At 42.9% G+C, this 18,212-nt stretch overlaps 1 protein-coding gene across 1 annotated transcript in view; it reads left to right on the top strand.

Moving 5' to 3' along the window:
- Positions 1 to 18,212, top strand: part of RYR3 (ryanodine receptor 3) — a 558,656-nt gene that overhangs the window by 409,560 nt on the left and 130,884 nt on the right. Inside the window, exons 39-43 of the mRNA XM_015473104.3 lie at positions 550 to 823; positions 3,944 to 4,058; positions 5,534 to 5,663; positions 6,865 to 6,968; positions 8,728 to 8,863. Coding sequence (XP_015328590.2) covers positions 550 to 823; positions 3,944 to 4,058; positions 5,534 to 5,663; positions 6,865 to 6,968; positions 8,728 to 8,863 — 759 coding nt within the window. The remainder of the gene's footprint in view (positions 1 to 549; positions 824 to 3,943; positions 4,059 to 5,533; positions 5,664 to 6,864; positions 6,969 to 8,727; positions 8,864 to 18,212) is intronic.

Below are 18,212 nucleotides of genomic sequence, written 5' to 3'. Positions count from 1 at the left end.
GGATACTTGGAGGATAGTATTTATGGTAGAGAAATCCTAGCACCTAATAGTGCTTTACTCCTAAGAGGCAGTGCCCAACGTCTTCTTATGTTTTCGTCCATCCAGAATCACTCCCCACTCTATCCTGTGGCACTTATACACAACCCCATCTTAGTGTGTATTGCACTGTATTATGAAATAAGGATAAAATGTAGCTTTTAAGTCAAAATGAAAATGTGAAGAACCAAGTTGTGAGCACCCTGATGGCAAGAAGGCATCTTATTTTGTCTTCCTTGTCAGCATCATTCAAGCATCACTGAATGCCATTTAATCCAAATAGAGCATTTAGCCTTCTCAGTTCAAATTGAAGATATTCGTTTATTATAATGTGGCTCATGCACCTGCCTTTTGGTATGCGTTCTACTTCTCTGTGTGCCATAATCCACCTTTAAGAATTTTTTTAACCCTACCCAGCTGATGTTGTACGTTATCACTGAGTGAAGTGACAGAGTGCGCAGTGCTCCTGAGCCTCGACAGCCACAGTACTGGTGCTTCCCCTTGTCCTTCCAGCGACCCTGAAGGAGCTCATCTCACAGACCATGATCCGCTGGGCCCAGGAGGACCAGATCCAGGATGCAGAGCTGGTCCGGATGATGTTCAACCTTCTGCGGCGGCAGTACGACAGCATCGGGGAGCTGCTGCAGGCGCTGCGCAAGACCTATACCATCAGCCAGGCCTCCGTGAGCGACACCATCAGCCTGCTAGCTGCCCTGGGCCAAATTCGCTGCCTGCTCAGCGTCAGGATGGGCAAGGAGGAGGAGCTACTCATGATCAACGGGCTGGGGTGGGTCATTCCCATCAAGGGCAAGCTTGCAGAGGAGGCAATTCTGAAATCAAGTCACATAAAAACCTCTGGGTTCCCCATCCTGATTTCACTCATTTTCAGATTATATGCTCATTAAATCAGTCCCCTTCAATAACCTCAGAGACCAGACAGTGGGCTACTTGGGGTGAAGGGCCGTGGCCAGAAGAAGGAGGAAGGAATCTTGGAAAAAAGCAGATATTTAGTTTGAATCTGATAAAAATAGTCCCAGGGAAGCAATGAAAAGATTCAAAGGAGGGGACAGTGTGTTCAACCCAACAAGAGAGAGACTTTTTGAGCACCTAAGGTTTTGACTGGAAATCTTCTGAAACTTCCCTTTGAATAACTATAGCCCTTTTCCTCCCTTTTCTTGGGAGTAGAGTCATTGTCATCAATTCTTCAAAATGTGTTTCCTCATGACAGTAGCTTGTAGATCTTCCTTAGAAGCCACATCACTAGAAAGATTGAATTTTTTTTTTTTTTCCACCCCGCCCCCACACACACTGCTTCTGCAGGCTGAGCTCTCTGGATAATCAGAGATAGTTCTACACATGTGAAACAAAGATAACAGCACAATTCTGGGGTGGGGTTGTATTATATATAGTTGCTTTTATTTCATTCTTTAAGGAAACATGCCAAAGAATCTCTAGATATGCTAATATAAAATACTTTATAATGAACCAAATTCTCCCAGTAGACTATCTCACTGGTCATAAATTAAACAATCTGGTGGCTGTATTTACTCTCTCTGACCTTCAGTAACTGTCACTTTGCAGAATGGCCCATATGAAGAAACAAAACAAAGTAGAGGAATGGTCCTCCATGCCAGTTTGCTAATAAAGTGCCACTTCAGTTCCCTAAATGAATTTCTAGTGGCCTAAAAGAGTTGACATTGATCCTAAACCCTGTCAAACTTTAAGGAAGGAACTTAGAGGCTAGTAGGAAAAAGTTATAAATTATTAGATTTTTAAAGATTAAAGATGAAATTTAAAAAAACACTAGCACTGTATTCACACCTTAAGCCAAGAAGTGAAAGCCAATCTTTCTAGAAGGCAAGATGGGGCACAGTGATCTCAAATTTTAAGAATTTACTCCAAGAATAGACTAAGAATGCACTATATACAATGCTACTGGTTACAGTATAGAAGTGCATTGTACAGAATGCTGCTGCTTTCAGTATTATGGATTGAGGTGGCTATTTGCTACAGGCTAATTGAGGAGGGCAGCTAAACCTTTGTGGGATCACTATAGATCTGAGACTGGATCTAAACCTAAATTTACTTGTGTCATCACGTCATTCTCCTGATTAACATACTCCAGTGGTTTCCCATGGATCTAGAGTGAAGTCTATAAAATCTGTGACATGGCCTGCAACATCCTGCCTGATCTAGCCCTTGTATATTTCATGAGCTAAGGCTGGATGGTAGATTGAATTTTATTTGCTTGTTTTTGTTTTCATAATTTAAATTTTTAATTTTTAAACAATTTTAAAGGTTACTTCCCTTTTACAGTTATTACAGAATATTGGTTAAATTCCCTGTGTTGTACAATATATGCTTGAGCCTATCTTACACCCAACAGTCTGTAGCTCCCATTCCCCTACCCCTGTATTGCCCCAGCCTCTCCTCCCCACTGATAACCACTAGTTTGCTGTCTGTATCTGTGAGTCTACTTCTGTTTTGTTATATTCACTAGTTTCTTGTATTTTTTAGATTTCACTTATAAGTGATATCATACAGTGTTTGTCTTTATCTGTCTTATTTCACTTAGCAAAATGCCCTCCAAGTCCATTCATGTTGCCGCAAATGGCAAAATTTCATCTTTTTATGGCTGAGTAGTATTCCATTGTATATGTATACCACAAGAAAGATCGCATTTTAGATATCAAAAAGATTTCCTTTAATTAGGTAATATATATTGCAGATGAGAAACCTAAAGCCCCCCCAAAACATTCACTGACTAACCCACAGTTTTACCTGAATAAAATCGAGCACTAGAACCATAGTCTCCCTGCTGCTGGAACTGTCATCCTACCACCCTCAAACCAGCAAAGTAAAGGAGCGTCACTGAGACCCGGAACAGGGATGCTGGCAGTTGAGGCAGGACGAGGGGATGCATGCATTCCTTAAATTCATTTCCAAAGAGGACTCTTACAACAGAGGTGAAGAGACTTTTATGGGAAGAGGAAACAGCTGCAGAACTAGCCTTTCTCCAGCCCTTGTGGTAGACATAGCTCCACTAAGACCTACTGCTGTCTCCTTTTAACAGCTGCAGCCCTCTGGAGAAAGGGATATGGGCTGAGAGGAACCACGTGCAAGGAATTACACAGCCAGGCTGCAGGCTGCCTCTGTATTTTGATTTGCCTGCAGCTTTATTATGTGAATTTATGTCGAATGACTTAAAAACGTAATTCTTTTTATGTTTCATTTTGATCATTTTATTGAGTACTACTGTCCCAGAATATCATTGGCACCTAATACACAACTGCCTTAAGAAGAGGGTACAACCCTGCCCTACCATTTGGATAACTAAGGTACATAGAGATATAGATATAAGGACAGGAGAACAAAAAATAGAAGACCCTTAATACACAGAGGAAGAGAATTCAGTGGTTTGGGCTATCTCAAAACTATCACAAGCAAAAAAAAAACAGACAAACAACTGAGGGGCAGCTACTTGATGTCATCAGAAGGAAATATTTAAAAGAAAAAAAGTAGAAATAAATGAGCATAAGATATTCCTTCAGCTAAAAATGGCCCTCCACATATATTCCACCAACCTAGTACCTTCTGACCATCTTTCCAGCAGATGGCATGTACATTAGAAGTGAAAATTTTAGTCCCTCGATCGTGTCCAACTCTTTGTGACCCTATGGACTGTAGCCTTCCAGACTCCTCAGCTCCTCTGTCCGTGGAATTTTCCAGCCAAAAATACTGGAGGGGGTAGCCATTCCCTTCTCTAGAGGATCTTCCCAACTCAGGGATCAAACTCATACATTAGTTCACCCCAAATGTGTGTTCATGTGCATTTGTGTATTCTCAACCCTGCATTGTTGTAGCATTGAAATAAGCAAGTGCTGACTTCTCTCTGTGATTACCCTAGAGACATAATGAACAACAAGGTATTTTACCAGCACCCCAACCTCATGAGAGTCCTCGGCATGCATGAGACCGTCATGGAGGTGATGGTGAACGTGCTGGGTGCAGAAAAGTTGCAGGTAATTCTCCAAGGAGAATTTATCTTGAATTTGACCCCTGCACGTGGCTGGTGCCCACTGCCTAGTGATTCTTCCCAGGGAGGGTACGGGGAGGAGCAAGGAGATGGGACCCAGCCAGTGTTAACAGTTCTCACTCATTTCACTGGGCTGCTCAGTCTCCTTCCCATCCTCTTCTGCAGTCCTGCTCCTTCCAAGATGGAATTCCTCCGGGTTCCACTTAGGAGCCTGGTGTGTTTGGTGCTGTGTCAGAAGGCAGTTCTAAAGGAAAATAGGATTTTAATAACGATCCTGGCACTGTTCCCATTGGAGGGTACGTGTTTCCTGTCTGAGCCAAGCTCCTGACGATGTCGATTTCCTAGCCAGCCCCGCCATAAGGGGCCCGGGAGCTCCTGCTGCCAAGGGACAGGGAGTGCCAGTAGGGCCCACCTGGGCAGGTAGTGCACCTTGTCCAGGTCCTTCTCAGAGTCAGAGAGGTTCTAAGGCAACAGATAGGGGATGTTTTTAAATATTGGAAATTCGAGAGTACCTGGTCCTAGGAAAGCAGTGCCACCAATATTGACAGGTGAGCATTGTGAAGGAAGAACACAGGAGCCCCATTCACCTTGCTCCTCATTTGCTTCCTTCTGATCTCTCAGGAAAGTGGACCCTCCCCAGAAGACCTCTGAACAAACGTCTGTGTGCCTCAGCAAGCAGACAGACTAACTTTTAGAATCTTACTTCCTAGAACACGTTCCATGATTCTAAAAGTGGAAATCAAGGGCTTTCTTGGATCCTGAGCCAAGGTTAACACTGACACCATTTATTGAGCATGATTGATCAAACAGAAGATGCGGCCAGCTCCTGGAGATGCTAATTACTTTGTTAAGCAGAGAAGCCAACCACTTTTGATGGTAATGGAAGTTGGCACTTTGGTGCTAAATTGTAAGAATCATGTTATGAATGCTCTAGGAGCACATAGGAGAGTGGTGATCAAGGACAGAGGTAATTGGGGGAGGCTCACATTCTGAAAGGGTGATGCTGTTGAGGCTTCTACAGCAGTAGAGGCCGACCTTTACCCAGAAGACTCAGGTTTGATACAGTGCTAGGTCTTATTTTCTGTGATCACCCATCTCCCTTTCTGTCCCCTCCCTTCCTACTCAGAAACAGTGGTCTGATGTAGGGTTGAACAATTTCACATGACATCTGAGGATGACTAGAATTCTGTCTTGACATCTGTTTTTTTTTTTTTTTTTTGAAAGAAAGATACTTCAGGAGCTATAATTAGCCCTCAGTATTTTTAGAAGCCTCTTCTTAGGTGTCTATTCTCTGTCCCTCCTATGAAAACGTCTTGGAAACAACCGGAAGCAAGGAGAAAATTCTTTTTCCCAACTGTTCACAGCTTGGAAGGCTCCAACCTAAGACTCTTTGAAGTCAGCCTTTTCAGAAAGACTTCACGATAGATTCTTCCCCGTGACACTTTCTACTTCTCCCTACAGATTGCCTTTCCAAAGATGGTTGCTAGCTGTTGCCGCTTCCTGTGCTATTTCTGTCGAATCAGCCGACAAAATCAGAAGGCCATGTTTGAGCATCTAAGTTACCTGTTGGAGAACAGCAGTGTTGGCCTAGGTAGGTCATATTATAACTTCTGCAGTTGGCTCAGGGGTTACCCTTCCCCTGCTGGCCACTTAGGCAGTAAAAGGAAAGAAGTCACATGTGTGCTATGGTATTTTTAAATAGAAGAAGGAATCCTGCCTGGTCTCAAAACATGTGAAATAATAATAATATGTCTCTGCTCTCCAACCTAAGGAGAGAAGTCACTGCCAACCAGCCGTGGTGACGGTAATGATGACAGATTTGTTTTGGCTTAGGCACAGTTTATAGTCACACAGTTTTGCCTCCTCTCTCTGGGGACCCGGGGTTCATGAAATGCTACCTGAGATTATGGATGTAGTCTGGAGATCCAGCACCTCCCAGCCCATTCAGCGGACCAGGGAGCAGTGCTAATAAGACCAAGGTCATGGATCCAATCCCTTCTTGGCAGGCTGGCTGCAGGCTACATGCCTGTCCCATCAGCTAACCAGCCAGTGCTTTCATAGCTGCAAGGCAGACAGGCCAGGAGCAACTATGGACAAACAGCGTAAACCCAACACCACCGCTAGAAAACCAATGCACGCACTTGCCTTACTCACTCTTCTGTACATAAACTAAATGAATTTGTGGAAGACGCAAATACATTATGTGCACATGAAATCTGTAATCTCAGGTTTCCTGTTTCTCAAATGCAACCTCATGGGATTGCAAAAAGAGTTGGACATGACTTAGGGACTAAGCAACAACAAGCTTAGACTACACAACCTTTTTATAAAATGCCACCTAAAGTTTTTCTCAGTTTTAGCCTAAGAACCAAAGGGAAATGAAAGACAATGTTGGTGAGCTGATATAATTCTAAGAGTTGAGGTTATTTTTAAATTCTAGGTGGTGACCCCAGAAATGACCAAGTTATGTGAGCTTGGTTATCAAGTGACATCTGAGACTTGAATGATCACCAAACAAGGGCCCAAGAACTTCCATGTTAGAAAAGCACTTGAAAATACACGGTCCCAGGTGCTCCTATGAACTGATTTTCTAACTTAAGCTATATTCACCGTCAGTAATAAGTGTAGGGAGGAAGGATAGAAAACAAAGCTGTCAGCCCCCCCTTGAGGACAGCGATGTTTCCAAATTTTGTGTTTGCTGACCTCTCCTGGCCATTACTGGGCACTGCAACCTCAGCTCAGCACCGGGTGGCCTCTTTCTCCCTCTCTCCCCTTCTCTCCTTCTTCCTCAGCTTCCCCCTCCATGAGAGGATCCACCCCACTGGATGTGGCCGCTTCCTCCGTGATGGACAACAATGAGTTAGCGCTGGGCTTAGAGGAGCCAGACCTCGAGAAGGTAACTGGCCTTGGGGAGGTGCTATGCTTGCTCTCCCCTGCTTATAGCGCAGCCAAGCCAAGGAAAAGCAGACCAAAGGCTGAGCCTCATCAGAACTTCTTCAGCGTGTAAGGAAAGTGTGGCGGGATGTGAGTCCTGGGAGCCGTGTGATAATTAGGACCACAGCATCTCCTGTGGACAGGACTTGCCAGCTCCACAGACACCTTCACCTTCTTCCTATCCCATCTTCACTGTTTCCTTGACTGGACAGCTGACGAGACTGACAATGCACTTTCTCAGCTTGGAGGGGAGCCGTCTAGTCAGGAGGAGGGGGACAAGGAAAGGGCTGTCCACTGTGTGGTGGGTTTGGGAGCAGCTAGGAATGGGCATCTGACCCCAACAAGGGGATTGGGAAGGGCTCTCAGCAAAGAGGTGACCCTGAGGGTGGGCAGAAACTACTCAGTCATGTTGAAGACAAACATGTGCCAGGAATGTTTGAATTTCAGAGAAGAGAGCATGGTGTGCTTGAACTTCAGAAAGCTGGCTGTGACCAGAGCCCTGAAGCTTGTAGGAGGGAGGAGAAACAGAAATGAATGGGCCTTATGCTGCCATTGCTGCAAACCGCAGAGGTCCATACATCTGTGGAATCACTGCCAGGCCCCACTCAGAATTAAGTCACGTGATCCTTAGGACAAGCCTTTTTATCATTGCCCTAGTTATAGGAGAGGAAACTGAGGCATAGAGAGATGAGGCAACATCCTCGGAGTCATCGGGTTCGAGTGTCAGAGCCGGGGTCGAAAGCTCTGGGCTCTAGAGGCCGTTCTGTTACCTGTGATGTTGTGGGACCTCACTCTAGAGCCTCAAGCCACAGAAACTGCTGGAGGGCTTCAAGCAGCGGAGAAACATGACACAGTTTTTTATGTTCTGGAACACGTCCTGGTTTTAGTAAGAAGTGATTGGAACAGAAACAAGACAAACCCCGCCCCACCCCATACACACATGAACTCAGGAGCTGTGCACCCAGCAGCAAGTTACGTGATTGCTGTTATGTGAATGTCCTGGGCATTCCTGGCCTCTGCCTCTGAGGGGACAGAGTTTAGTCAGACTTGGCTATTCATCCATTTAAACGGCAATAAATACCTCAGCTTTCATTTAGGTGATATGATGCTAACTGACACCTGTATTTAAAGTTAGGTAGTGATTCTCACACGATAAGATAGTGCCCCAGGATGCCATGCTCAGCAGCCCACCCTCAGCCACATTCACCTGTTCACATGATAACTGCTTATCCGGGACCCTGAGTCTCCCTCGGAAGGGAGACCAGGAGGGAGGGAGAGGAGAGAGAGGGTACCCGGGGAAGTCTGTAGAGAAGAAGGAGGGCCTACCCAGTCAACCAGTGACTGAACATTTTGGTTTTGAAAGCCCATGGTCAAATGAACAGGCCCAGCCTGCATCCACCGTCGTCTCCCCCGGGGGAACCTTAGTTAGGCCTACATTTAAATGCCATGTCCCTCTTGCCAGAACCGGGAAATCATAGCATATGGCTTATATCTACATAGCAGTAATCATCAGTCTTGTCAATTGCTTGGAAACAAAAATGAGTAGAAGGTTCCAATTTCAAATCTGCTAAATTATTTACTTGGAAAGTAGTGGGCTGTCTCCAGCTTCTAGAGAAATGAAAGCCCTTCAGTTCCCAGAAATGTGCATGCCTTACCAACTATATAAAAAACTTACATTAAAAAAAAAAAAACTCACTTAACTTTTGTTTTGTTCTTGGCAGGTGGTGACCTACTTGGCTGGCTGTGGCCTACAGAGCTGCCCCATGCTTCTAGCCAAAGGATACCCTGATGTCGGCTGGAACCCCATTGAAGGGGAGCGCTACCTGTCCTTCCTGAGGTTTGCCGTCTTCGTGAACAGTGAGTCTCAGTTTCCCATGCCTTTCAGACCTAGGATGGCACAATCACAGTGCGTACTAGGAAAAGGAAATTCTTTGCACTGCTTCCTATCCATAAACACGGTAGATTGTATAGGTAGGTGGCAGCTGATAGAAAAACCTCTAGGACAATCAGGCTAGACAAGGATCAAGAGTGGAATCCAGTGGAGAGAGTCCTGAATGCTAGGACCAGAGCCTATAAGGAGCTCACTACATCGGCCTGGGCTTGTCACCTCTTCGTACCTCTTCTTCTAAAAGAGGGCGCTTGTTAATATCTTTGTTTCCCAGAATTAAATGCAAGTGTGTATCTAGATTCTTAGAGTTTTGAATGGATGAATGAATGGTTGGATGGATGAATGGATGATTGGATGGATGGATGAATGAATAAAAACATGGAAGAGCTGATAGCTGTTAAAGGTAACTAAACTCCCAGTAGGGAAAAAAAATAAAGAATTGCAAAAGAAACCCTAAATATTCTTCTTCTTAATGCAAACCGCCTCTCATTTATACTGAATTCCAAGTTGACACAAACTTTGCATTTCTACTAGTTTAATATGCTGAATTGATCACTGAGGAAGGCTTTCTTAATATCTCCTTGCTATTCTTTGGAACTCTGCATTCAGATGCTTATATCTTTCCTTTTCTCCTTTGCTTTTCGCTTCTCTTCTTTTCACAGCTATTTGTAAGGCCTCCCCAGACAGCCATCTTGCTTTTTTGCATTTCTTTTCCATGGGGATGGTCTTGATCCCTGTCTCTTGTACAATGTCATGAACCTCATTCCATAGTTCATCAGGCATTCAGAGTGAAAAAGTTAGCTTAAAGCTCAACATTCACATGGCATCTGGTCCCATCACTTCATGGGAAATAGATGAGGAAACAGTGGAAACAGTGTCAGACTTTATTTTGGGGGCTCCAAAATCACTGCAGATGGTGATTGCAGCCATGAAATTGAAAGACGCTTACTCCTTAGAAGTTATGACCAACCTCAATAGCATATTCAAAAGCAGAGATGTTACTTTGCCAACAAAGGTCCATCTAGTCAAGGCTATGGTTTTTCCAGTGGTCATGTATGGATGTGAGAGTTGAACTGTGAAGAAAGCTGAGCACCAAAGAATTGATGCTTTTGAACTGGTATTGGAGAAGACTCTTGAGAGTCCCTTGGACTGCAAGGAGATCCAACCAGTCCATTCTAAAGGAAATCAGTCCTGGGTGTTCTTTGGAAGGAATGATGCTAAAGCTGAAACTCCAGTCCTTTGGCCACCTCATGTGAAGAGTTGACTCATTGGAAAAGACTCTGATGCTAGGAGGGATTGGGGGCAGGAGAAGAAAGGGACAACAGAGGATGAGATGGCTGGATGGCATCACCGACTCAATGGACATGAGTTTGGGTGAACTCCAGGAGTTGGTGATCGACAGGGAGGCCTGGTATGCTGTAATTCATGGGGTCACAAAGAGTCAGACACGACTGAGCGACTGAACTGAACTGAATATGCTGAATATTGCATAAAATGAGTAGTTTCTTAAAACTGTACCTTGTCTCCAAAATTGTGTTATGATAGTAATACTAGCTTACTTGTATTTACATTATAGTTACAGTCTTTCTCCCTTTTCCCATTTTGGAGTTTCTGGCTAACAAACCTAGCTGCGCTAGTTAAATGATTGCAGAGAGGGATTTCAGCTAATAAGCAGTCATGCCGATTGTTCTATGAGAATTCACCTAAAAATGTATTGGTATCACACGGTCATTGTCTTGCCATGTGCTCTTCTTGTCTCCTTCTCCCCAACCCCCTGCTTATTTTCCTACATCATAATGCATTCTGTTCTTAATATTTGAATGGTTTCCAGTATCCCGGTTTTTTCCCTTTCTTGACTTGGTCACAGACCTTGAGATGTTTGTCTTTTGTCCCCCTAGGGCTTGTCCAGACAAGTTTTCAGGGATTTGGGTTTTCTGCTTCCCTCTGCAAGTTCCATACCTACTATGTCTTCATCATCAGCATTGCTAAACTACCATTTTCTTCCTCTGCGGCCAGTATCAGAATATCCTCTGATAGCCTGTCTTACTTCTAGTCCAGATGATTGAATATCCCAAATTAATGCAGAGTTATCGTGGTAATAAAGGGGATTTTGAGTTGATTTTAAAGATTCATCAGTTCAGTTCAGTTTAGTTCAGTCACTCAGTCATGTCCGACTCTTTGCGACCCCATGCATCGCAGCACACCAGGCCTCCCTGTCCATTACCAACTCCTGGAGTTCACTCAGACTCATGTCCATCAAGTCAGTGATGCCATCCAGCCATCTCATCCTCTGTCGCCCCCTTCTCCTCCTGCCCCCAATCCCTCCTAGCATCAGAGTCTTTTCCAATGAGTCAACTCTTCACATGAGGTGGCCAAAGGACTGGAGTTTCAGCTTCAACATCAGTCCTTCCAATGAATACTCAGGACTGGTCTCCTTTAGGATGGACTGGTTGGATCTCCTTGCAGTCCAAGGGACTCTCAAGAGTCTTCTCCAACACCACAGTTCAAAAGCATCAATTCTTTGGTGCTCAGTTTTATTCACAGTCCAACTCTCACATCCATACATGACTACTGGAAAAACCATAGCCTTGACTAGACGAACCTTTGTTGGCAAAGTAATGTCTCTGCTTTTCAATATGCTATCTAGGTTGGTCATAACTTTCCTTCCAAGGAGTAAGCGTCTTTTAATTCCATGGCTGCAGTCACCATCTGCAGTGATTTTGGAGCCCCCCAAAAATAAAGTCTGACACTGTTTCCACTGTTTCCCCATCTATTTCCCATGAAGTGATGGGACCAGATGCCATGATCTTCGTTTTCTGAATATTGAGCTTTTAGCCAACTTTTTCACTCTCCACTTTCACTTTCATCACGAGGCTTTTTCATTCCTCTTCACTTTCTGCCATAAGGGTGGTGTCATCTGCATATCTGAGGTTATTGATATTTCTCCCAGCAATCTTGATTCCAGCCTGTGTTTCTTCCAGTCCAATGTTTCTCATGATGTACTCTGCATATAAGTTAAATAAGCAGGGTGACAATATACAGCCTTGACTTACTCCTTTTCCTATTTGGAACCAGTCTGTTGTTCCATGTCCAGTTCTAACAGTTGCTTCCTGACCTGCATACAGATTTCTCAAGAGGCAGGTCAGGTGGTCTGGTATTCCCATCTCTTTCAGAATTTCCCACAGTTTATTGTGATCCACACAGTCAAAGGCTTTGGCATAGTCAATAAAACAGAAATAGATGTTTTTCTGGAACTTTCTTGCTTTTTCCATGATCCATCGGATGTTGGCAAATTAATCTCTGGTTCTTCTGCCTTTTCTAAAACCAGCTTGAACATCAGGAAGTTCACGGTTCATGTATTGCTGAAGCCTGGCTTGGAGAATTTTGAGGATTACTTTACTAGCATTTGCAATTGTGTGGGGCCACCAAATTCTATAAATAGACTGTATGATACATACCAGATCCAGGAAAGACCCATTTATTCGTCTCGGCCAACTTCACAGGAAGATCAAGGGTTTTATGAGTCAATTAGTGGGACTGTCTACTTGGGTTATGAAGGTTGAGGAATCCACTGGCTGTTTTCTTACCTGGATGGCCGAATTCCAACACTTGCTTTTGCTTATGTGGTACAACCATATTCAACTAAACTCTGAATATGTTCGGTCCACCCTCTTTGCTTTCAGATTGTTTTATGCCTTTTTAATATACTCTACAGTACAATTTCATAACGCAGTAAACTCCTGAAAATCTATTAGACCATCAGTAGGAAGCTATGTGCACTTTAACCTTTATTATGTCTCTTATCATGTGAAGGTCACATTTGGTTTTGGCAAAGATTATTGGCTTCTGCTTTGAAAGAATTGACAGTCTACTAAGGGGAACAGACATGGACAGAGGTCACTATGATAAGGAGTAGAGTAAGGTAGGGACAGAGTACTAGTGGGTTTCATGAGGGGACACTTACATCCTGTTGAGATCAGAAAAGGCCTCTTGGGGAGGTAATATTAGTGATGAGCTTTGAAGGGTCAGATTTCCAGATGCTAAGATACAGGAGAGGAGCCAGTTGAGCAGTGGCCTGAGGGCTAAAGCACATGTGCTCAGAAAACACAGTGATCAGCTGGTCTTGGAGGATAGATGCACAGATGACAGTGCTAAGAGACAAGGTGTAAAAGGAAGGCAGGCAGCTCTGATGGGGAGGATTGAAGTGCCAAGCTGAAGAGTTTAGTCTTGATTCAGTGTGCAGAGAACTGGGAAACCTTTTCATCAGAAGAAAGACTGGCAACCACTGGGAACTTCTGTGCCCAGGTTAGGATAATGAGTTTCTGAATTGTAATGGCGGTGATGGGAATGGGATAGAGGAGATCCATGTGAAATAAATAATAGAGACAGAATTTATAGGACTCGCTGGTAGTGAGGATTATAATGGCTGGGTCCTGGGTATGTTGACATAAGGAAAAAAACAGGTCACTTTAGAGCTTAGAGATCTAAGGGAGAAAAGAAGTAAGGGTGGTCAGAAGGACAAAGTGGATGGAGATGGAGGGTCATGGGCTTGTGTGTTTTGGGGAGTAATTTTGCAGTGTGTGACCTCCCAGATGGAGATGCCCCAAATTGAGGCTATAGAATAGAGATCAATCAGGCAACAGATTGGGACCAATTGGGCCTGCAGGTCACCCGCAGTTGAAATGGTAAGAACAGACTGTCCAGGGGAGAACATAGAAGAGAGCGGGATTCATATGTGCAAACTGGTTCATTTATATAACAACCCAGTGAGTTAGATATAGTTATTGTCATCATTTTATGGATAAACACCTTGATGCTTAGAGCCATTAATAAGTACCGTTGCCAGAATCACACAGCTAGTAGACATTTGTGAGGATTTGAACCAGAACAGTTTGGCTCCAGAGGCCAAACTCCACTCAAACCATTATATAGCATTGTCTTGTAAACAGTGTCTCCCTAATGAACAAGGAGAAACAGCATTTTCTCCTTTGAGTTGATCAAAAATTGGAATTGTTTAATTTCTGTTTGGTGCTAGTGTTTGTTTAAAAATAATTTTTTTTAAGCCAAATCAAAAGCTCTTGCTATATCAAAATAATAGAATTAGAAAATTCTTTTCTAACATTATTTTAGTAGTTTCTCTTAATGTTGGTGTTAAATCTTCTTAAACAAGATTTGTTTTTAAGAGAACTTCTTAAAGCATATAATTTTCTCCACTTTATTTTTATTAGCTTGCTGGGAAACCTTGGGTTGTGTTTAACTCTGGGAGGACTAAAGTTGAGAGGTTTCTATTAACCCAGCAATTACAAACTTTATAGCCTGTCTAGACACAGATGTGTCTGGGTGTGTGATTAATCCCTTCCTAAGGTAGATACCAAGTAGGAAAAGATTCCTTACAGATCCGCAAGAGGAAGGGGAATTCCCTGGCAGCCCAGTGGTTGGGACTTGGTGCCTTCATTGCTGAGGGTCCAGGCGCAGTCCTTGGTCAGGAAACTAAGATCCCACAGACCATGTGGCACAGTCCAAAAACAAAGAAGAAAAAGAAGGGGGAAAGTAAATCTGTGCCTCCATAGAGTCCTTGGAGCATTTTAGTGTGTCTTCCTCAGGCTGCAAACTTATCTGAAAACACAATGTGTCCAGCTTTACTGAATCTGTTTCCCTAGGCAGCTTGATCATAACTCGGACGTCCGTCGTGTGACATGTGAAGAGTGCATGAGGGGCTGTGAGAAGTGACAGGAGACATGCATGAGAAGCTCTACCCTGAAGTCACTGAAAGTCAAAGCAGCAAACAGAGCAAACTGAAGCAAAATGATCAAAATCATTATATACATACTAAAAAACTCAACTGCACCCACCTCCATAGTGACACATGTGGCTGTGGGCAGGCCAAAAATGATGGTGCTTGTTGGAATCTTGGAATAAAGGAATGCCTGGGGAAGAAGGCAGATGTTGAACAACATCCTGAGGAAAGAAACGGACCTAGTTTAACAGAGTAGTCAGGGGAGAGCATACTGAGAGGCGCTGAGCTGGGAGCCAGAAACCTTTTAGGGTATGACATTTATATCTCAATAATGCTGAAAAAAAGGTCTTTTAGGATCAAGAATACAAATTTAGCATGTTAGCTTTGAAGGGCATAGTAGGTACAGATGCTTAAAAGAATCAGCTGGTTCTGTATTCATGTCTTTAGAGTCATAAAAAATGTAATAACCACTCTTCATTGTGATTGGTATTGATGACTGGGGATGGTTAAGATTAAAATGTCTAAGATTTTGTTCTTGTTGTCAAATTTATAATCCTAGGAAATGGACAGCCTCAGTTCTTGCAAACAACAGCTGATAATTGCGTTGGTAATGCAGTGATGGATAATCACCCTCAGCATTCCATTTGATCCTTTCAAGCCTGTAAATGACATTAACAAGAGGCTTGAGCGTACAAGGTTAGATAATTCAGACATGGACCGTGTTCTCATTAAATATACAGTCTAGTATGAAAAATACAGATACCAAAACATTCATTAATTACACTTGTGTACAATGCTTTAAGAAATAAGATGGGGCGTTTTGGAGGATTACATCCTCTGGAACTTTCAAGTTTAAGCTGATCCTCAAGGGCAAAATGGAATTGCATAGGTCAAGGTTTTATGTCAAAGGAATGGAAAGGAAGAGAGCATTCCAAGCAAAAGAACTTAAAATAGGAATTGTGGTTAGAATACAGACAGTAAGAAAAGCAATGGGCAATCATGATACTCTTGTTAATCATTCCTGTGATGAGAATGACTGCTTAAGATTAAAACGGAGAGAATCATTCCATTTCCATCTAACTTCTCAGGAACATTGAAAACAAGGTGGTAATACGAAGGCAGTGTTGAGAGACTTTGAAGAGAAGCTCTGTGAATGTGCACCGTTATTAATCTTATTATTCATTTGGAACTCCAGCAAAAACACTGTTGTAAGCCCTTGGGCAAAACTAGTTTACCTCAGATCTCTCTTTCCCTTGAAAAATGCCTTCAAGATCAGTATTCCCCTTCTCCCTTGGGATTTGGTTGGCAGCCCAGCTTACTGAGCTACAGGTAATTAGAAGAGACTGTTCTCTTCTCTTCTAATCAGACCAACCTTTCTACCTTGCAAAACCTTCAGAAATCCTTTTCCTTGGTCCCCTCTCCAATTAGCATCAATGGTTGCACTTCAGTTCCTTCCTCTTGCAGAGTGCTCTCTGCATCCCCCACAGATGACCAATATCCAGTGATCAAGCTATAGCTTCCTGGATCCATTGTACCAGCCAACCTAATTAGCTTAGATGTGGCATCTGGTCCCATCACTTCATGGCAAATTGATGAGGAAATAATGGAAACAGTGAGAGACTTTATTTTGGGGGGCTCCAAAATCAGTGCAGATGATGACTGAAGCCATGAAATTAAAAGATGCTTGCTCCTTGGAAGAAAAGCTATTACCAACCTAGACAGCATATTAAGAAGCAGAGATATTACTTTGCCAACGAAAGTCCATCTAGTCAAAGCTACGGTTTTTCCAATAGTCATTTATAGATACGAGAGTTGGTCTATAAAGGAAGCTGAGTGTTGAAGAATTGATGCTTTTTAAGTGTGGTGTTGGAGAAGACTCTTGAGAGTCCCTTGGACTGCAAGGAGATCCAACCAGTCCATCCTAAAGTAAATCAGTCCTGAATATTCATTGGAAGGACTGATACTAAAGCTGAAACTCCAATACTTTGGCCATCTGATGCGAAGAACTGACTTATCGGAAAAGACCCTGATGCTGGGAAAGATTGAAGGTGGGAGGAGAAATGGACGACAGAGGATGCGATGGTTGGATGGCATCACTGACTTGATGGGCATGAGTTTGAGCAAGCTCCAGGAGTTGGTGATGGACAGGGAAGCCTGGCATGCTGCAGTCCATGGGGTCTCTCAGACAAAGAGTCAGACACGACTGAGCAACTGAACTGAAGACATAAGATTCAGATAAAATAAGGCTACCTTGGCAAATGAATTTCAATAGCAAACTCAATACAGAACTCACAGTCTTAATTCTTCAAATCCTTTTGGACACTGTGGTCCACGTTCCATCAAGCTTCATGACACTGATCACTTTGGAAAGAACAAAGTTAATTTCAGCATACTGGTTAAGACAAGGGTTGACCCATAAGTGTTTCCATTCTGAGAACTGAGAGAATCTGAGCACAGTGTTTAAATAAGCTTGACTAATAGGGTTGAATTTTTTCCTCCATTTTTGACACTTAAAATGTCAAAGTTTTAGCTTCATTATTCTTGTAATAGGAAATGACAACTGGGAGTGTAGATATATGTGCTACCTGAAAGGTGTTGAAGGCCAACAATATTTTAAAGTTGTCAACTGTGGGTTACATCTATAACTAAAAATACTTGCTTTCAAATATACTGATTCTCCTGGTGCTTTTCTTTAAGTATCTCTCTGTGAATAATCTCTATCGTGTATAAATGCTAGGTTGACCTCATGGAAAACATGTCCTTAGAACTAGCATCACTTCTTTATCTGAACTCCTCTGTAAACAGTACAATGTCAACCTCCCCTTGGGTTCCTTTCCTTCCTGATTCTTTCCACCATATCATTATTGTGACTATTTTACCCTTTCAGCATCTCCTGAGAATTTTCTTCACGTGGATTCTGGTTTAGTTAAAAACAAATGCTGTTTTGATACTATATTAGATGAAACTTGAAGAAAAACTTCTTTACAAAAAAATGTAGTCTCTTCTTGAAGGCTTGAGCTATAAAATAGTGAATGCATGCTGATGGGCTGTATAAATTCAGTTTAATGAAACTCTATTCTGAATCTAATTACACGGTTCTAAAACTTATGTTGGTGTAAACTTAACAATCTTGGATTTTACCTGTGGTATAGAAGGTCAAGTGATAAGAAAGGATGTCAGCAGGCCACGCTTAGACCAGGAATACTGGTAGACTGTCCAGGGCTGTGAGACACAGCAGTGTGTTCACATGTGAGTTTGAGTGGGACCAAGTTAATTTCAAGTATTTGGAAGCAAGCTCAGCCCTTCTAATGCTGTGGACATGATGGAAGAAATCTCTGCACATGAGTAAGACTAATGGACTCACCCTAAAACTAGAAGAGGCACGAGTATCTCAACAGGACAAATGAGACTTGGTGAGCTGGTGCAGTGTGCCTACTCACACAGGGATTTGCTAAAAATCTAGAGGAAAAGCCAAGCTTTATAGGTTTCCATTCTAATGCGCCATTGTAAGTTGATTCATAAAAATGTTCATTACACAGAACTTAAACTCTTGTGATAGTTTTAAAATACATCTCTAAATT

Source organism: Bos taurus, chromosome 10 (genome assembly GCF_002263795.3).
Source record: "Bos taurus isolate L1 Dominette 01449 registration number 42190680 breed Hereford chromosome 10, ARS-UCD2.0, whole genome shotgun sequence".
NCBI lineage: Eukaryota > Metazoa > Chordata > Mammalia > Artiodactyla > Bovidae > Bos > Bos taurus.
Note: the sequence above shows the minus strand (reverse complement) of the source record. Positions and strands in the feature narration are given on the sequence as shown.